This window comes from Periplaneta americana, chromosome 17 (genome assembly GCF_040183065.1).
Source record: "Periplaneta americana isolate PAMFEO1 chromosome 17, P.americana_PAMFEO1_priV1, whole genome shotgun sequence".
Classification (NCBI taxonomy): domain Eukaryota; kingdom Metazoa; phylum Arthropoda; class Insecta; order Blattodea; family Blattidae; genus Periplaneta; species Periplaneta americana.
The window spans coordinates 48,277,593-48,300,051 of record NC_091133.1 but is presented as its reverse complement, the minus strand read 5'-3'; the positions used below and the strand labels follow the sequence as shown (position 1 = coordinate 48,300,051).

At 35.9% G+C, this 22,459-nt stretch overlaps 1 protein-coding gene across 1 annotated transcript; it reads left to right on the top strand.

The window, feature by feature from the left end:
* Positions 1-1,048: 1,048 nt before the first annotated feature.
* LOC138693449 (glucose dehydrogenase [FAD, quinone]-like) lies at positions 1,049-20,033 on the top strand. Its single transcript, XM_069817418.1, has 3 exons — positions 1,049-1,127; positions 14,109-14,184; positions 15,593-20,033. The coding sequence occupies exon 3, from the start codon at positions 15,604-15,606 to the stop codon at positions 17,473-17,475; it is 1,872 nt and encodes a 623-aa protein (XP_069673519.1). The 5' UTR covers positions 1,049-1,127; positions 14,109-14,184; positions 15,593-15,603; the 3' UTR covers positions 17,476-20,033.
* The last annotated feature ends 2,426 nt before the right edge of the window (positions 20,034-22,459 follow it).

Here is a 22,459-nt window from a genome sequence, read left to right as displayed (position 1 = left end):
AGAAGACGAGAGCGGACTGAGGAGGAAGGGATGTGAACAGATAACGTACGACAACACGTCAATATCTGTAATGTAGTAAGCAGAAACATTAGGTCTCCTTCTGTTCACCTTAGCTTTAATTTCCATACGCATTGTTACTCATGTTTCCTGCACGAGTAATAACCTGGATACTGGGATGCTTATCTGAGCGATGTTTATAATAATGAACAGCGATAGTCAAGAAGGTCACATTCTTGACCCTCGTCTTCTCCTTTGAGTAACGGACAGCATGTGTTTGTATTTATTAAGTATAAATCTTCGTTGTTCCTGCAATAGCTCCTATGTGCAAAATATAACATTTTTCAGCAGGAAGAAAAAAACACATTTATTCAGCGTAAGGCAACCGTACATAGGAGACTGTGACAAAGAAATATAATTACATATAGGAGATTTTTATTTGCTGTATCACTATTTAAGTTATTTAATAGAGAAAAAATTTGAAAATCAATTAATATGTCACATAGAAGTTATTGCAGGAACAACGACGAAATGCATTTTATTCATTCACATTAAGGTTTGCTGCAACCCTCCCCACCTCGTCCTAGGCCAGACCCCTCAATGCGTCGCCAGCCGGCGTTCAGGGAATGCTATGGAATGATAAAATGGAGAAATGTTGACGGAATGATGTAGATGGCTAGTATGGGAAAACGGGAGAATATCGAGAAAAACCCCATCTACGACTTTGGCTGCCACAAGTGTCAGATGGATTTTTCAATGAAAAATTGAAAAATTGAAAAATCCAGGTATGTCCGGGACACGAACCCGGACCTCCTGCGTGACAGACTGAAGGTCTGATAACAAGGCCACCGCAGGAGACTCGCTGCATCTAACATCACCACACCGACAATTACAGAGACCCTGACATCTCGCTCGAAGAGTAATTCTTCGTACGCCACACTCGTATTCCCTATTTTCACAGAGGGCAGCGAGTCAACGACCGGCAAGAATGCTGCTTCTTGTTTCTTTTCTTCTTGCGAAGTGGGGAATATAAATACGTTTAGCACAAGTTCCTGCCACTATTTCGTCTCGAGCTCCACTTGGAAATAGGCCCGCATACTTCAAACTGGGATACATGTATAAAACTCAAGGTAACATATTAATGAGGACATAATTAAAATTTAGATTCTAGACAGTTACATGAAAATGTATTTAACTGAATTGAATATTCCGAATTGCGGACAAAGGGGAAGATAAATTAAGCAGTATTACTAGTATTAATGACTATGTCTTAACTATGAGCAAATAACTCCTGCTAACAACACCCTAACTCCTAGGAAATACACGTACTGTTCCACAAGGTTGCTTCGTAATGGAGTGTCAGTGGTTTTAGTGAATTTAGTGACGTTGTTTGAGGTGATGGTGATTATTACAGTGATTGTAGTGTTGTCACGGTTCGTGGAGTGAACAAACTATACAAATTTACCCTCGTTAAAAATCTATCGGACAAATGAAGGGTTGAGAACCATAGTGGGCCAAGCGCCATTTACTAAAACCGTAGAAAACAAGGGTTAAAATGAAGTTATTACCATAATTCAATGGAAACATATAGCAAGTAATATAAAGTATACACATTAAAACTAATTGATATGTAAATCTTCATTAAACTATGGTATACACTTAATTTTAACCCTTGCTTTCTCCGTTTTTAGTAAATGGCGCTTGGCCCACTATGGCTCTGAACCATTCAACTGTAGCAGTTATATTACATTAGATCCTCTTACATTTCACATCGTATAATGACAAGTCCTCTGGAACCTACACTTCCTCTAATTAGTTGTTCCCAGAAGTTTATCCGCCACCTGGTAGTTGCAGTTAGAACAAAAATTAAGATATTTTATTATAGTAGGCTCCGCTTTATTATATTGGTAAGTTTGGCAGCTTATATGATTGTGATTATGGTGGCTGTTATATTGATGATGGTTGAAGGAAAGATAGTACTACCACATTTTGAGCAACGGATCTGAAGATTAAAACACATAGATCTATTAGCCTATTACACCAAGGGTGACAATTTTACTAAATGGAATAACTTATTTCTACGTTCAATTAAACAATAGTGACACCTTTAGGCTTAGTGATAATAATTCTGGAAAAATTTCTGACAATGTTGGACGTTATAGTGATTAATTATGTTAGCGAACATAATGATAGTCATGTTAATATTGGTGTTATTGATGGTAGTATTTTAGCAACGATTATTCACTGTAAGTTATATAATGTAACTGGTTTATCTTACGACGCTTTATCAACTGTTATTGTTATCTAGTGTCTAAGTAAAATGGAGATGTTAATGCCAGCGAGGTAGGTCCATGATCCAGCGCAGAGGGCACTCAGCATTTGCTCTTGATGGATTGAGAGAAAATCCCGGAAGAAACTCCTACCAGCTTACTTGTCCAAACGAGGATTTGAACCCAGGCGCGCTGGAATTCATTTTCAGACATGATATTTGTTACTCCACAGCGATGGACTAAGTTATATAGTGTCGTTGAAAATGAGAACAGTGAAGTAATATTTAGTAACATACGTCCAGGTTCTCATTATGAGATTACCGGTAGGCTTACTTGAAATAATTATTCTCAGACATTGTTGAGAAAACCTTCTGGGAGGGGGGGGAACACCAGAGTTCTGCAGACTGGCCCTCAGCGCAGCACTGTCAGTCCTAATGCTTAAGCAGCCCAGCCCACCCAAGACCAACAGTGCTTGGCGCGGCCGCTTCGTAGCCCATCTCGCTGGGTTACGCAGCCCAACTTAGCCCACAGCACTGCTCAGTGCGATGACGTCATTCCACCAGTTGATTGCATTCTACTCCTTTCCTGTTTGCGCGCATTAGTTGTGCTTTCGCTTTTCGTGTGGCATAAGCATACAGGACACAGTACAAAATTAAAATATTTTCCACTGATGTCGAACATATATTTAAAAACTGTCCCTATGGCACTTTTTGAAATTTTCATCCCACTTTGTATTTTTAAACTTCCTAGCAGCGATTTTCTCCTTCGCCACTTTTTATCTAGAGAGATTGTATTTTAGAAAGTATGCTTTCACGGCCGGTGTCTGTGATGAAGTTTTTCCGGGCTGCTATTACACTATCAAAGTTTTTTGCAAAGATCTTTTTATAAAATATATATTATACAATATATGACAGTGTAATGGGTTTTCTTTTGTAAAAGTTCCTTTGATAAAAGATCTTTTATTAAATGTAAGTGCAGCTTGTTATCTTTGATAAAAGATTTCTATACCTTGAAACAAATATGGCGGAACGCAAATATAACTAGATTGTTGCTACCACAAAAATTCTGATATCGGAGTATGAAGGAAATGAAATGTAAATAAATAATTTTTATAATATAATATTAATATTATTTGGGCGAATCCGGAAATGCATATAGAGTGTTAGTTGGGAGGCCGGAGGGAAAAAGATATTTGGGGAGGCCGAGACGTAGATGGGAGGATAATATTAAAAGGGATTTGAGGAAGGTGGGATATGATGATAGAGACTGGATTAATCTTGCACAGGATAGGGACCGATGGCGGGGTTATGTAGGGCGGCAATAAACCTGCGGGTGCATTGAAAGCCATTTTTAAGTAAATAATATTTTATAATAATATGTATAACTTTTTAAGTTCCCTATTGTAGGTCGTTCAATAACTTCTGATGTATACCTCTCTTATCACGTCTTGCAATCCATGGTTTAACCCCTGACCACATATTTGTATTGTGATCAGGAGTTTAACCCAAAGGCGTTTCTTTCTCAGTAACATGCATATTGTAATATGCCTAACTGAATTAATTGCAGCTAAACAAGCATAATACTGTTCTTTATTCATGATATTATAAACTTAAGGCCTAAATAATAGTATAAACAAATCATAAACTTAACGCGTAAATATTAGTAGCAACTAATCCACGGAAAGCGTGTTTTAAAAGATTTTATGTAGTGTAATATACCCCAAATCCTACCTTTCATCAAAAATCTTTGATGAAATATTTTATCATAATATTCTTTGTCAAAGAACTTTGATAGTGTAATAGCAGCCTCACAGAGACTGTATTTCTTTGCGATGGATCATTATTTGGACTCATCTTGAAAAACAGAAATCAAAAACAAAAACGTTTGAAACAGTAGCTGATCGCTGATCGAACAGCACACACAAGCACAAACCCTCGCCAGCTCAATTCATAAGTAACTGACAGAAGCGGAAGCTTGGGCTTATGCCTTGATACAAAGAAGTTCACCGCACTAAACCGCTCCACAAGCAGTCCGCCGCGACCCGTGCGGTGGTGCAGGGTGACGTCACGGGCTAGTTACGTGCGACACTAATTAACCCAGTGACGTCCGCGGGGTACCAGCGGGGTAGTGGTTATAGTGGTGGCGGTGATAGCGTGCTGCTGCTACTGATCATAGATGATGATAGTGACGGTGTCATACTTGTGATGATGATGGTGATTTGTTGGCCTTGGTAATGATAATAATAATAATACAGGTTCCATTTATTATTTATTTATTTACTTTACGATTTAATTATGATTTATTTATAATTGTTTTATTTATTATGTACTTAATATTTATTTTTTATTTTTACTTACGGCGCTTATTTATTTAATTACTAATTACCTATTTGTTTATTTACGAATTTATTTATTGATTTGTTTCTTTCCTTCTTTATTAATTAATTTATTTATTTATTTCCTTATTTATTTATTTCCTTATTTATTTATTTCATTATTTATTTATTTATCTAATTTATTATATTACCTTATTTATATTATTTACCTTATTCGTTTATTTAATTACTGACTTATAAAAAATTAACCTATCCAGTATATGAAAATACATTTGTGATGCCAAAAATGTACATCTCCGCAATGAACAAAATATTTTCTGTGGTTAAATATTAAAGATATATATATATATATATATATATATATATATATATATATATATATATATATATTTTCAATCCATCAATACAAATTTTTAACGAAGAAAAATCTTCCTTATTACTAAGAGACATATTTGTAGCATTTTGTAAAATGACATGTTAAGTATTATCGCCGCGCTCTCATGGTTAACATGTCGGCATCATACAATAACGTGCGGTGTGCTTTTAAAACATAATTTTGCCGATAGATTGTTGCTCTGTAGGTTTCACTCCAAGCGTCACGTTGTCACGTCTGCTTCCTCGATAAGAATAAGCACTAGTTATTTATATTGTTAAATGGCTATTATTATTACTATCATTATTATTATTATTATTATTATTATTATTATTATTATTACATATACGAGTAGTTGACATTCTTAACTTTTAATAATAATTTTTAATCACATACCTTAATGTTCGTCCTCAGCACAAGACATTGAAACCTCGGTTTTAGCCCACGTGGATTAGACAAGTAGGTGTCATTTGATAATGGAAGCAGCTTATTGGTTGCAATATTGAAATTGACGCGAGTGATTGGAGCGGCTTGGATTTGAGGGAGGTAGGATATGATGATACAGACTGAATTAATCTTGCTCAGGAGAGGGACCAATGGCGGGCTTATGTGAGGGCGGCAATGAACCTCCGGGTTCCTTAAAAAAAACAAACAAACAAACAAAAAGATTGGAACGGCGACATGGGGAATTGAAAACAATAATGCAATTAAATTTCAAAGATCTGCCGAATGTTATGCACGAGGCCGCTCAAAGATCTGCCGAATGTTAACCATGAGAGCGCGGCGATAATACATATTATGTGAATTTGAATTTCTGAATTTGAATTGGTTTAATTCGCCAAATGACATTATAGCATATTATGGCACCGTCATAAATAGAACATCAGCATTTGATAACATTATAAAGGGGGTTTAATTTAAGTTTCGATTTTGACTTCCTCTGAATGTCAGGATAAATATATTTTTTATAATAATAATAGAGGGACTATTGAGTAAGTTCATATACATTATATTCTAAACCAGGGGTCGTGAGCACAGAGCACGCTGGGGCTAGTCTCTCTTACCCGCGGAAAACGCAGTGCACTAGGGTGCACGCCGTAGCTGCTAGCGGGTATGCTCTCTATCTCTCCCCGTTGCACGACAGTACACACGGTAGAGCACCGCGTACCTTTGTACATTTCAGCGAGTGCTGACGAATACTGTTCTAAACTGTTCTGTGAAAGGCAATATTTAAATTTATCCAAATATACGTAGTGAATAATAAATGCCTTCTTCGAGGAAAGCCTACCTGTCCCTGAAATGATTGGAGTTATTGGCTTTAGCGCAAGAACGAAGAGGGTCTCTTGGCAAGAAGTGAGAAGAAAATAACTGTAGGTATTTAGTTTCTTTTCAAGTGCTGTCCAGCGAGGTTTCTGTACAGTGTCCTAGTTCAAACCGTTTTTACAATGCGTTTGTGCGAGATCGTGCGTATTTGCTTGGTTTCCGCACAAAACCAATTCGCGGAAAGTCTAAAATTCCACATTCAGTATTCCCAACCTAACACACATAACAATTTCCCTCTTCTTACCGCTTAAGTGACATATTGATTTAACTGCTTTAGGCTTTTAACATATTATTTTTAGAGACGTTCAATATAGTAACAATTATAAATTGGAAACTTACCACTGCAATTTCACCTAAATTGCACTGTTAATTATTGTTGTTAAATATTTGCAAAAATTAAGTAAACTCTACAACTCCACTAAAGTTACTGCATTCGATTAAGGAAGCCGTGAAAAAATCAACAAGATTCCAGATGCCGATGTTATTACTGCAATATGTTATATAAATAATATTGTTAAAATATTAAAATGAAAAATTAATCATTACATAACCTTACCGTTTGTTTTAAGTTCGCATTTATAGACTGGGGGGAAAAAAGACAGACGTATATCACGGCCTGCTGGAGTATAGTAAACACAGAAAACATTTTAAAGCAACAATGTTGCTTTCCAAATTTGCCGTCATTGAACAGAAACCAAGACAGAGATTTCATTGCAACTAATTAGAAATTACTCTTCCAGGTATGTAATAAACGATCTTCGCACAAAATAATGTACGATACACGAGCGGTATGTTTTCTTTCAATTCTCGGAAATTAAAAAAGCTCAACTACATTTCACTTATTCAAACTTTTCCTCGAACATGAAAATTTCAACATACCGCTCTTGTAACGCATATTACTACTCTGTTTCGTATTGTGAAGTAAGGTAAGCACAAGATATTTACATTGTGTACGTCAAGCAGGCGCCGGTTTTCAAAGCGTGCTACGCGACCCACTCGTTGCCCGGCGTTGAACTAAATCCTAGCAAACCTGTGTGCGCCATACTTGAAAAGACGAAAGTGCAATTTGGAAGTGCGGGATGCTCGACGAGGACATGTGGCAGTTAAAGCCCGAGCTTAAACCCGTGTAGGGTTATACGGAACAGTTATTCACTGAAATAATACTTGCCCCCATTAGACATTTGAGAAATATTTCAAGATAGAGTATTGGTTCCTATAATATTTCAATCATGTTCTGACGACGGAATGTAGTATTGACTCACTATTCTATAATTTCTACGAGTAAAATGATCATCAGTATCATGAAACTTATTAAAATTATCAATATTTTTCCTGAGATAGTATAAAAAACAAGCCATGACATAAATTGTAGGGCAAGGTAAGAATACCTCTTTTAATGAAAAACGGTTTACAATACTCATTAGGGCGAGCTCTACATACAATTTTATTCTAACAGCTCTCTTCTGTAATACACAAAGTTCTTAGAGGAAACAGGATTATCCCGTAACAATGTTTTATAGCTGAAAAAACTGTGCATGAATACATAGCCTACATAAGACACAGTAATGAAAGCATCTAGATACATCATTTGAACTAGTAATGGAAATTACGGGAAAACGGCTGAACGGATTTTAATGAATGACCCGTCATTTTGAAGCCTGGCATCCAAGGATTTTAAGAAAATAGTAACTTTCAGTGAAGTGTTACTTTCCTGCATAATTTTCCTACTTTCCAAAATCCTTCCTTCGTGAGTTTTGAAAACTCATTGCATTTCAATATAAAACAAAAACACACTACAATAAACAATAGGATATTACACGAAGGCCATTGCCTGCAGGATTGCTGACATATTTAGAGCTCAGATTCAATTGGTTATTAAAACCGTCAAGACTTACTAAAATAATTTACAGATCTGATTCTTCGGTGTGTAATTTTTTTAGTAAAGCTGTATATTGGATATTAAAATCTACAAAACGTGAGGTGGCTTGATGACATTACTACCATTAGAAATGAAATATTATTACAGTTAATGCCATGATGCGACTATTTTTCATTAATTATACATATTAATGCTATATTGATTATATGAAAGTGAAACGTTTAGGGGTTATGTAAGTAGATGTAGAGAATATCTTAAATTAGATCTTCATTTCTATAATTTACTGAGTGGCGGCTATATAGTATATAACTACAAAACTTACGTAAGATAATAATATTGTTATTAAAAATCAAATATTTTTATAATTATTAATCAAGTGGGGTTGGGTCTTTTTCATATACTTAATGGAGGTCTGATGTAAATATTTATATGCGTCATTCTCTTAGTATTGGCTCGAGAGAACGCAAAAATAATTAAAGTTCCTAAGGAAAGACCAAAAGGTATTACGTACTGATAAAATAAGAAACCTACAAACTTATGTAGTCTCCCGATCATTTCAGCGAGATCTCTTAGCAGGATAAAATGATTTTACCCTCTACATTTCAAGCTCTACATGCAGAAGCTATACCAAGATGCTATGTCTATTGTTAGAAAGCATAGCAAATCTCACATTCTCTTTTAATTTCACCTACAATCCACAATTACTTGAAATAGCTATTGCTTTACTCCCACATGAAGAACCCACTGATCGTCCGGACATTGTTACTTGCGTTTTCGTCTTGAAACTCAAAAACTGAAGGTGGATAGTTTCAAGAAGAAGTATTTGGCATAAAAAAACATTCAAAGGGAGTATGTATCATTATTACGGAAGCAAATAACTTTCAAATGTCTGGTATTCTTCACTGAAAATAAATCTGAAAAATTATTATTTGAACGTGTAATGAACTTAATTTGCACCATTTTTTGCACAAGACACTACTTATCATTTAAAGTATATTTTAATATTATAAGAATGAACAAAATTTTACTAATTTTTATCGATGTCATTAACATGAACATTCCAACCAAGATGAGATTGAATAAGAATGGCAAGAAATCGAGTTCAATTTGCAGGTAAAGTTTCATTACGATTTTAAATAATTTTAATGTCCACAGTTTTATCAATATTAGGAGAAAGAGAATTTGCACTTTACCTATTATCAATAAGTAAATGAAGATCATTAACATAAACAATATCACTAAAGTTACAACTAATTTTCTAGTGCAAGATCATCTGCAAACAGATATGCTCATTCTTAATATTGGCGGGTAAATCACGTGTTTCTGTATCTGATTCGTCTAAAACATCATTGACTTACTCTTTCCATAAAGGTTTCACGAACTGCATATGCTGACATAACTATCTTGCTATGTTTGTGAACAGAAAATATGAGAAAGACAAGTTTTCATAACAAACAGGAAATTGTAATAAAAACCCGACAGCTGTTAATGTCATTGTTGAAGATAAATATCAATTTCAAACGTCCAAACAACAATGCAAAATAAAATACAAATAAGAAAAACTTGATTTTCCTACCCTTTCTTTTACCAACGGGGATACATCCAATGCCCACAACAAGTTTGTATTTTTTTATTATTTTTATGAAGATAATTAAAAAAAAATATTTCACAGTTTGTCAGTTTACGGTCCATTTGACACTTTCTTTTTTTTTTTTATTTATTTCGAAATACTTAATGAGTTAGGTCTAATAATGGAAACATTACAATTTCAGATGTGTCTTTCGAACAGGTGGAAAAATTCAAATACATTGGAGCAACAGTAACAAATATAAATGACACTCGGTAGGAAATTAAACGCATAATAAATATGGGAAATACCACTTATTATTCGGTTGAGAAGCTTTTGTCATCTCGTCTGCTCTAAAAAAAGCGAAAAGTTGGAATCTATAAAAACAGTTACATTACCGGTTGTTCTGTATGTTTGTGAAACTTGAACCCTCAATTTGAGAGAGGAACAGAGATTAAGGGTGTTTGAGATTAAGGTTCTTAGGAAAATATTTGGGGCTAAGAGGGATGAAGTTACAGGAGAATGGAGAAAGTTGCACAACGCAGAACTGCACGCATTGCATTCCTCACCTGACATAATTAGAAACATTAAATCCGGACGTTTGAGATGGGCAGGGCATGTAGCATGTATGGACGAACACACAAATACATATAGAGTGTTAGTTGGGAGAGTGGAGGGAAAATACCTTTGGAGAGGCCGAGACGTAGATGGGAGGATAATATTAAAATGGATTTGAGGGAGTTGGGATATGATGCTAGAGACTGGATTATTCTTGCACAGGATAGGGAGTGATGGCGTGCTTATGTGAGGGCGGCAATGAACCTGTGGTTTCCTTAAAAGCCATTTGTAAGTACGTTATGCCTAATAATGTAAAACTGAACCTGTGGACCTCGGAAGCCCCCCCCCCCCCCATTGATATTGCTAGGGTTAATAATATTTAAAAATTGTAAAAATAAACAGCATAAATTAAGATCAGATATTGGCCAATAAAGATTTTTTTAGATTCATGCGCTTTACTCATCATAACCAGTTTTCAATCGTACTGCATCATGATCAGAAAAAAAGGTAGGCATGACACCAGGAATATAATATTATCGGTAGGTATATCAGTAATTACATTATCTATACAACATCCTGAAATAGGACGTGTCGGTTTATAAACAGTGGCAAGAATCCCAAAGCAATTTAAAAAATTGGCGATGTCGATATTATTAAAGCAAATTGTATTGTGAAACACTGAAAGTTTCACTACCAGCATACTCTCTTTTTTTAAGTACAGTAAACCGGGGTCACTTTGAAATAGTTTTAAGAGTTTTTAATGTAACTTTTGTAACTTTCGTTGACAAAATGCAAAATGTTTTTAATCACACCAAATGATCCTACGGCTATCAACCTAGTATGGTATGATTTTCGTAAAGTAATTCTAAATGTAGAAAAATGTTCCCAGTTTTGGTGTGAAAGTTTTGGGGTTACTTTGGTATGAAATTTTCTTTCCTTAAAATTATTTATACTTAAAAGAAGACAAAATCATTGCTTATTTTGAACTTATGTGGGCTTTTTTAACAATGCAATACAGTCAACGTCATTGCAAGGGTTTATAGGAAGGAAAGCTAGTGAGACGAGCACATCAGTAGAATGAACAGAAACGGAATGTAAGAACTGCAAGGAACAATTAAGATGCAATTATAATTATAGAGATTTAACTGAACAAATCATACTGAAACACATATAGAGCATCATTGTCATATTTCATCTTCACATTTTCCACATTCATAATATAGATTTCTTGACCGCTTGTTGCATACACCACACACCCAAGATTTGCATGTCACCGCAGCGAATACAATCCTTATCCTTACCAATCTCATGGATAAACAATTTCTGGAAGCAAATACTTCCATGGAATATTCACCAGGAACATTATTTTCCCTCCACCGCTTTGGAGTAACGGTTAGCATGCCTGACCATGAATCGTGCGGACACGGGTTCAAATCCTGGTTGGGACATATCACCTGGTTGAGGTTTTTTCCGGGGTTTTCTCTCAATCTGTTAAGAGCAAATGCTGGGTAAGTTTTGGCGCTAGACCACGTACTCATTTCGCTGGCATTATCATCTTCATTTCATTCAGACGTTAGATACCATAGCAGTTTATGAAGGGTCATAAAATAATCTATTAAAAAATTTATGTTCTCATTGGAGAATATTACTATTCTGCTAATTCACAAATTTTCTCATAACTCTTCATACACAACTTTTGTCATTGGAAATCTCCAATCTGCAAACTGTTCCAAATGTACGTGGGGTGTAACTTATAAGTGGCAACGCTGCTGTAAAAGCGAAATGAGGTGGAGTTAATTGTTGCCTCTTCTACCATATGTTAGTCTATGTTTGCCTTCCTTCCCCCCTAAAAGGATTCTTTGAGCGTATTCCGAATCTCACCGGTGAGCAATCCGATGGCATCACAGTGTTCCGAATTCCACCGATGACGTCATTGATGCTCCACCGGTGTCGCACCGGTGCCATCAACTTGCAGATGTGGTGGAAGTTTCCATCAGCCGCCATCAGTGAATCTGATTGGTTCTTGTATAGGGCGGGAATTAGCAGACGAATAACATCGTGCACTGTCGTGTCATGGCGGTGTGTTCTGCTTTAGTTCTGCTGTATTGTTTGTAATGAGCACAACGTAAAAACAATATGTTAATGGCTTATGAGCGAACATGTCAACGGACCCGTTATTACTACCGGTTCAAGAAATAAATTGTTTATGCTAGCTTTTCTTTGAACGAGATGGGAGTACGAAAATGTCGCAAAATTTTGCTAGCGTAGCACAGACAACAACTTGTACAGTCACCATGACAGCCATTGATCCTCCCAGCAGTTTTGTTCCTTATTTCGCTGCAACGTGACGTCATTGATGCCACCGGACCGGCTAGATTCGGAATACGCTGTTTCGTCCGACACACCGACTCCTGTTAGTTACAGCTCTAAGCGGTTGTTTTTCGTCATGTTTACAAAACAGGAACAGCGATCTTGGCTGAATGTTAATGCACAGTATTTCCGTCATTTTTTTTAGCATAATCAGAGACCAGAGGTGCGAAGAAAGCGCCCACACGTTTCGCAGAATCCTACCATCATTTTGCAGGATAACGCAGGGGCGCACACGGCACAGCCTTTAGCTCATTTGCACTGTCGCTAGGGGGGGGAAGCGCTTTTCCATCCACCACATTCACCGGACTTAAGCCCCTGTGATTATGACTTGATCCCGAAGATGAAGGAACCACTTCGTGACTTTCGATTTCGGACTGTTCCCGATATTCTGCAGTCAGTAGAGCGGTCCATCAGAAACATCAACAGGAGCTGCTACAGGGATATTACGACTTCCACATCGCTGGCAACGAGTTGTTGATAATGCTGGTTACTACATTGAAGGACTGTAGAAGTTTCGCAGATGTATCACTTGTACATTCGTAATAAATAAATAGTTGCCATTATTAAAGTTCCAACCTGTGTATAAGCAATAAATTGTTCTTCTTCTGATGTTAAAACGCTGGGATACATGCATTTCATGGGTGATCACTCCGTATTTTGTACATAAGTGTACTTTTATTTATGCTATACACTTTCGCCGCATTCTTTTCTGATATATGGTTATTATCTGCAGCCTTTTAAGTATTATCGAGAATTTTCCTAGTATAGGTTTCGTATCCTCGACTTCTAGACTTACTTTCATAATATCGAACAATTGTAATTTAGGTAAATTGAACTAAAATTGTCTTGTCAACATAACTGGAAACTCAGTAACAAACTATGCCAACTGGCGATATAATTACACACAAAAATAATCTACGGGTAGCTTATAAAAGAACAATTATTCCAGAAATGTATAGTTATCTGCATACTGCACCGACAACACTATATCAGCAACAAGTAACAATACATTGCATTTGAAAAGCATAGTGTCAAAGTGGAAGCGGAAACTGTCAAGGTGTCCCGGAAAGTACGGTATTCATTTGTTTCTAACATTTTAATTTTGTCTTTTAATAATTCAATTTCAAATCAAAGCTCATTTATTATTATGTAATTTTATTCTAAAATATGATCCAGATGTTTATCATGTCCTTACTACTATCATTATCTTTATAAAGATGTTTCAAGATTGTTCCTTTTGTCATTACAACATACATTAAAGTCATCACAAATGTGTTAGAAATTACTATTTATTTTAGCACAGTTGGATGATAAATATTATAGCATACCTGGCATTTCAGTCTCTAATTACATTTTTGTTTTTAGACCGCTTACATATTCCAAGTTTCTGAGCCAACTTCACCTCATTCATTTTACAATTCATTTTTAATTTTCAGATAAATCCGTTCAAGATTATAAATTCATTTCACTAGGCTGCGGAGCAAACAGACGTCCACACACCAGACGCTCAAGGTAAGCGTTCACTACATCGTTTCGCACTCATCGGACGAATCGCACGGATCGGAAAAAGACAAACTTTGTTGTAATTGTTACGTAACCGCGTTCACTACATCGCACAGTACGCATCAGCTCTCGGCAAATCCGTCCACGTTTCTGGGATGAGCAACTTTTCCGATGCGTGCGATCATGGCCTTCTTTGATAAATCAATTTTAATTGCTCAACTGTTACTATTATGTTGTGCCAAAATGGCAAACGGAAAACTTATTTCGCTTGTAGAAAATTGCGAAGAATTATATAATCTGAGGCGCTCTCATTACAGAATCAAGTCGTGTAACTAATATCTCTTTCGTTTCTTCCTCTTCAATTAAGACGCATGAAGGAATTACAAATTCTTATTCGCTAACACTCATAACTAATAGACCTAACCTCAAGCTCCTCTGTTTTCAGCAATGTCAATATCGTACGACGACATGTTTTAAACAGCTAATAGGGAATCCGATGAGGCGATGAGGTAGAGCCGTTACAGTGATCGCTCTGCACTTAAAATATCCGTTGTGTGCAATTCGCACAAGGAGTGCGATACGATGTAGTGAACGATTACCTCCACAGTTCGACTTCGTTAATCCGGACTGTGGGGGTACGAGTTCACCGAATTAACTGAAGTCCGGATGAACTGAAATAACCTAAGTACCAGCACAAAGTGCAATAAGAATCCGTTTGAAGTAACAAAACACGTCTAATATATATTTGAAGGGCACATACATAATATAAATAGCATATAAAGTAAATTTCACACGATGATGTGCCTGACGGACTTGTCTATGCATCACTCGAAACGCTTGAGACAGAAATTTAATTACAATATTGGGCTATATTCAGTGGAGAAATTTTTAACTGGCAGGGATATATTATGTGAATTATGGGATTTTTTACTTCCAGCTGTTTTTAAACCTCGAATTCTAAATTTGTAAAAAAGTTTCTTTTTGTTTGGATTAACAGTCGTGCAGTAGGACTCAATAAATACGCGATTTACGGTACTACTCAGCAAAGTCAAATTCCTACGTGGAAGATATTTTCAAGAACGCTGTGACGTCATCGCATCGTAACATAAACGGATATCTCGTCCACTACAGAGCCTTACCATACAAGGCCAAGTAGGAAGTCCCACTTACAGGATAATAAAAGGGACCCCTAGCTTTCGTAATTAAAATCTGTAGTTGTGTTCTGTAGTTATATCCCTTATTCTACATATACGTAAATGATCTGCTAATAAGACTTTCATATGTAAATATTGGAAGATTTCCCTGTTATTTATTCTAGGAATTTTCAACTAATAATGACAGCTACAGTTAGCCGTTTCCCATTTTGTTCCAAGGGATCTTATTCAGAATTATACACACAACATTGTTTTTGTTTCAGGAAACAAAATCATGGAACGCTGGACGCTACTGCTGATAAGCATATGCATTCTGAACATGTGTCAAAGCAGGAGCATGAATAACCGCACATTGGGACTCACAGAAGGAGTAATGAAGTTTATCAGAGAAGGATCAAAACATTTCGGTCAAGAGCCTCCGGACACAAAACAGCTACTTCCAGAATACGACTTTATCATCGTGGGGGCAGGATCTGCGGGTTGTGCTCTGGCTAACAGACTCTCTAAGATTTCAGACTGGAAAGTTCTTCTCATTGAAGCGGGACGACAAGAAAACTATGCAATGGACATACCTGTATTAACGACTTTATTACAATTCTCCGAAGTTAATTGGAAATACAAAACAGAACCATCTGATAATGTTTGTCTCGGAATGACGAATAGGCAATGTTCGTATCCGAGAGGGAAAGTTGTTGGCGGCTCTAGTGTGATAAATTTCATGATCTATACCCGAGGAAACCGTAGAGATTATGATAATTGGGAGAAGCTAGGTAATCCGGGATGGGGATTTAAAGATGTTTTACCATATTTCCTGGAGATAGAAGATATGAACATACCGGAACTTGCAAGAGACAAACGTTACCATTCTACAGGAGGAGAAGTGACTATCAACTACAATTCATATCGAACTCCAGTAGGTGAAGCTTTCGTTGCCGGTGGAAGAGAGCTGGGACACCGAATTGTGGATTATAACGGCGAAACACAAACTGGGTTCAGCTTTCTACAAACTACGACGAGAAATGGAACAAGATGGAGTGCATCCAGAGCGTTTCTACATCCTATACGAAATCGAAAAAATTTTCACTTAAAGAAGAATAGTTTAGTTACAAAAATTCTTATCGATCCTGTATCTAACTCTGCTTATGGTGTGGAATTCATTAACAACAATAAGAAGTATATAGTTCGTGTAAAAAGGGAAGTAATATTGTCTGCAGGTGCGGTGAATTCCCCTCAGCTCTTAATGTTGTCAGGTATAGGACCGAAAAAACATCTGCAAGAAAAGGGTATCTCAGTCATACAGGATCTCAAAGTAGGTTATAATCTTATGGATCATCCAGGCACATTAGGTTTATCTTTCTTTTTAAACCAGTCAGTTGCGATGTTGTTTGATGAAGTAATAAACGATGGTAAGCATACAGTAGACTATTTGTATCGTCACGAAGGCCCTTTTTCTGTACCAGCAGGATGTGAGGGAATAGCGTTCATCGATACAAAAAACCCGTCAAGTATAGACGGTGATCCTGATTTAGAACTACTCTTTTTCGGAGCTAGCATTTCAGCTGAGAAGACATTTCATACATCTTTAGGAATTAGCGACAGTTTATATAACTCTGTTTATAAGCAATACGAAGAGGACTATGCTTGGACAGCAGTTCCGTTGACTCTAAAACCAAAAAGCAGAGGTAGAATATTACTAAAATCTACAAATCCATTTCACAAGCCACTTATATATCATGACTTCTTTGAGCATCCTGAAGATTTAGAAACTCAGGTTGTGGGCATTAAGACACTTTTGAGACTTAGCGATACGAAAGCATTTCAGAAATACGGCTCAAGAGTTTTCGATGAACCTTTACCCGGATGTAAACATCTGCCTTTCGGTTCGGACAGCTACTGGGCATGTTTTGCCAGAAATCTAGCTACAGGGATATGGCATCTGAGTGGCACATGCAAGATGGGTCCTACATCCGACCCTGATGCCGTCGTGGACTCTAGGTTGAGGGTGTACGGAGTGAAAGGACTGAGGGTTATAGACGCTTCGATTATGCCAGTTGTCCCTGCAGCACACACTAATTATCCGTCCATGATGCTGGGAGTTAAAGGGGCAGACATAATCAAATCAGATTGGGGAATGTTTAATATGTGAAGAAATACCTGAATTAACAATGAAGTGCTGCAATTTCATGGGAGTTATGTGTTTTTATATCATTTACATTCACAATTTCCACTTATTAGTGCAAAGAAATTAAGCAAATTATTTCGATTAGTGTATAAGCCGACACTCTATACATTGTCACAGTTTTGGAATTAAAATGTGCTAAACATAAGGCTATTTTGAAGTTCACTTCAGATTCCTTTCTTAAATATAATGAGGAATTTGAATCCTGAGGAACCAAAGACGTATTTAAGCTTAATAAAAACATAATAGGCACTAAACCAAAACGACAGTCATTTATAGTTCTCTTTGAAACCATTTTTCAAGAGAGAATTCTATATACTCGTATTTCGAATAATTGTTTCACATAGGGGTAGGTGCCAATATCACAGCGCCACCAAACCGCACCACTATGAACTGAAGGAGAATGGTAAATGTCAGCGAGCTCTAACGACTTTATTATAACCTAAACGAGTTTCCTGCCACAAGTCCTGAGTTTTACTGCCATCCACCGAACGGCTTTGTTGTTATCTTTTTTTTTTTATTACAGAATGAATATTTTGATGTAATTTTGAGCCATCGACGTAAGTCTCTATTCTTTCTGCCCTTTCCCAACTTTCGGTCCTTTATTTAATAATTAAAAACTGTCTCACAACGGAGTTAAACTTTTAAGCCCCAATTTACTAACATATGATTCACAAATATAAATACAAAATAGAATAAGAAGAAAAAAAGAAATTGATAGAGAGAGAAGAATCCAAAAAGGATAGCTGCCCTTGAAAAAGGGGTACCGAGCGGTAACAGCACCTAAATTAATTGTAGATCAAGAATATTCTATTTTAAATTTAAATTTTATTTTTATTTTATTTTAATTTAATTTATTTTTGGGGGGCAGCTATCCTCGACATGAATAATTTATTTTTCATATATAGAGCTGTACAGATGGTTATTTATAATTAACAAGGAATGTCTTAAAACATTAATGGCTATATCTTGAAGTTCCAAAGGATCGATATGGAAACGATGAAAGAAATTGATACAAAATCTTGATATAGTGCCCCTTGCACCAAAATTTAATTTAATTAAAATTAAAATTTAATTGAAATATACCTTAACAATGTAAATAATTATTTAAAATTTGACATAACCTTTTCAAAACTGTTGTAACAATGTCATCTATTTGAGATATAGGTAAACCAAATTATTTCCTAAACGTATTGTAGAATTTTGGAATAACAGCACCGTTAAAAGGATCAATCACGTATATATGTTTAAGATGATATTTTTCTTAAAAGTACTCAATGTTACAAGACTAGCATCAAACGAAACATTTTCTATATCAATAAAAATAACAACAACCGTTGGTTCATAGAAGTCTTTATTCTCTTGAACTTCCTCAGGCTGGGCAACGCTCCGTTCATATTTAATTGTAGGATCTGTAGCAATTAAGGACTTCACATAATGATGTCGAGCATTACGCAGTAACAGTTCATGATCACATTGGCCTTGGACATGTGCAAGAGTTTCGTTCTCCGGGCATCCATATCTGCACCGGGATCCGTCCAAAGACCTACCAGGAACCGCCCTTAGAGCTGCAACGTTTACATTCATCTTCAAACAAGATACCCATTCTGAAGTAGATAATTCAGATTTAGTGGTGACCCACTTATTGGCTTCTGGAACCTCACTATATAAAGAGACACCCTTACCCTTGCCAGGTAACTTCATAATTCGTATTCTCCATTACGTAGTTCTTCACTGAGCTTCATTGTTACAGATCTCTGAATTTAAGAATGACAAGTCAGACCAAGTTGTTTGCAGGATGATTAAAGTTCAGCTTACAAAGGTCGCACAGTGTTTACATAGAGATTGTCACAAATCAATAAATTAATTACAATGATACAGTTTTGAAGAAATGCATCCTAAAAACCTCTTACAAAGCCCATGCCATGAAATTTCCTTGACGCATATACCATTTTGTTGGGTGTATCAGGTGGTAAAAGGAGCATTTCCTTAACAGAGCTAGGTATTAATGTCTATATCTTCTAAATATTTCATTATAAAATTATGAACATGTGCCATTTGCAAATTATATAGGCCTATAAATTTGGGCCATAAAAGATATTGACCAATTATGTTTAGTGTCTCGTCTGAACGAAACATAGGAATTAACACTAAATTTCGGAGATCATTTTTAAGACAAGATATAAATAACTCACAATCAAATATTATGTCTGAGTTAAAGGAAACTCCTAATGATTAATTTTTTTCTCCAGGTGTAATGCATCTTATAACTATAATAAAGAATTAGATCCTTATATACCAATTTGCCTTTTTCGATATTGATGGATGTCGATTTTTTAATATTTATATGGAGACCTATTGTCTCGATCAGATTTTTTTTCATCATTACCAATTCCAGTGTAGCCGACATATATTTCCCTATAACAACCAGGTCGTCAGCAAAAGAAAGTACGGTTAATTTTCCTCAATTATTGAAAATTTCAGAACCATATTTATCTGAAATTTGTTTCTCTGACAATTCTTTAAGAAGAAAATCTATAGTTAGTTTAAATAGAATGGGGGAGAGAGGTGACTCTTGAAAAACACCTCTTTTAAGCTCAATGGGATATGAGATTTTTTTATTATTGTGAATTCTCGTAAAATTAGACTTATTGTCAAATTTTTAATTACATTCCGCAATCTTATTAAGGATAGGGACCGACGGCGGCGGTCTTATGTGAGGACGGCAATGAACCTCCGGTTTCCTTAAAAGTCGTAAGCAAGTAAGTAAGTGAATAAGTAAGTAATGATGTTGGAATGCACTGATAGTCAAGACATTTATCTAAATTATGAAAGCTACAGAATCAAAAGCTTGTGACACATACAGCATTACAACCGAAACATGTTTCTGCTCATTTTTGGCTCTCTTTAAACACCCATCAACCAGTGAGGTATTGATAAACGTACCCGGCTGGGAAATAAATTCTCTTTGATTGTCACTGAGAGTGATAAACAGTCTGAGAATTGTATAAAGTGCTCTTTCTATTAACCATCAGATTACCGAACACACGAAAGTAGGCCGCCAATTGAAGGGTTTAGAGCCATAGTGGGCCAAGCGCCATTTATTAAAAAACGGAGAAAACAAGAGTTAAAATTAAGTGATTACCATAATTTAACGAAACATATATCAAGTAAGATAAAGTGTGCACATTAAAATTAAATGATATGTCAATCATCATTAAATTATAGCATTTACTTCACTTTAAACCTTGCTTTCCCCGTTTGTAATAAATGGCACTTGGCCCACTATGGCTGCGAACCCTTCAATTAGAAGCGTCACATTGCTCATCCTTATCCTTGTTTCTCCTTTCTTCAAAGGTTCATGCCACTGAATACATATTATTACGTATACCTAGTCAATACTAATCGAGTTTGTCAAAAAGATATAAATATATACTGCACAATATCTGAATATGTGTGTTTACGTAATCTTCCAACAAGGGTGCACTCAGTAACTATTAGCAACAGTTTCTTTAAAAAACTTACTCATTGCTGATATCAATTTTCTATGTGGAGAAAAGAATGAAATTCAGAGGGCTTTATATACGTTAAGCCATGTTACTGATAAAACAATTTAAACATATTTAACTTGAGTATTGACGTTCCAAGCGCTAAAACATACAAGCTAAAATCGTAGTAGATGCGAAAATAATGGAATAGATGAATGACTTTGGTCATCTATGACATCATTTCGTTGAAATAAACCGAATACAGTGAAACTTCTCATTTACGGACATCGAAGGGATGTAACAAATCTGTCCGCATCTGGGAAGTGTCCTTTATTAGGAGGTAAACTCCCCAATCTAACAATGAATGTATAATAAGCATTATGTATCTCTACACGCTTTAAATGAAATGTATTACTGTAGGCTAGTTTAATTCTAAATACAGTTTACTGTACTACAGTAAATTCTTTGCAACTTTGATCTTCAGTAGATAAGACCGAAAAAGGAAAATACAGTACTGTGCCATGCAATTTTGCTCTAGGTTTACAGTTATGCAGTACTGTAATTTATAGTTTTCAACTTAACTTTTATGGTCAGGTGCCATGTACCTCGAAACAGAACAACTGATTGTAGTGAAGAGAATATTCTTATTAACCCTATCATGTGTCGAATACAATTTCACGATCGCGGAAACCTTGGACCCATGAGAGAAGTCAAATTTTATGACTTTGTTTATTCATCCGCTTCTAGCTAACAAGGGGTAACCTGCTGGGCTAGTGGTGGCCTACGAGACCCTTATTGTCTTCTTTCATGTTAAGGAATTTCTGTACAGTTTTAAAAACTAAATTTTCCATTTTTGTAACACACTAGTGCCCGTGTGCACCATTCTCGATTAAAATTTGACCATGGTTAAGTCGGCACTTGATCATCTTCAACGCCAATTTGCGGAGTATCAATCTCGATCAAAGTTAAACAAGCGAGTTGATGATGATCAAATTTGATCACGGGTGTGGGCCCGATTATCTTGAATTGAACATGGTCAAGTCGAGAAAACCAAAATGGCGGCACGATTTGACGTGCTTGATGCAATTGAAGATGAAATTATGTACCTTGAACACGCAAATCACTGCGGAAATAACAGAATTGGTGTTATTGTAGAAAGAGTAAGTTTGTAGATGAATAATAAAAAAGGCCTTTTCTCTCAAAATAGACTAATATTTTATATATGTTTCTGCTCTGGAAAATCGGGATTTTACTTGAGGACAAAATATTATTTAGGCCTAAATGTCCAATTTTGTTAACATAATAAAGTAGTTATTCTATGCCAGTAATAACATAGCAAAACTAAATGACCATTTTGTAGAATGCGAGATTATCACTTATTAGCTATAGATTTGCCGTTTGAAACTATTAGGACCTACATGACTTTTGGACAATTAGGCTATTTATGCTTGAATTAAGAGAAA

What these genes read in the sequence shown, in the direction of transcription:
- LOC138693449 (XM_069817418.1), top strand. Translation starts at nt 15,604, where the DNA reads ATGGAACGCTGGACGCTACTGCTGATAAGCATATGCATTCTGAACATG.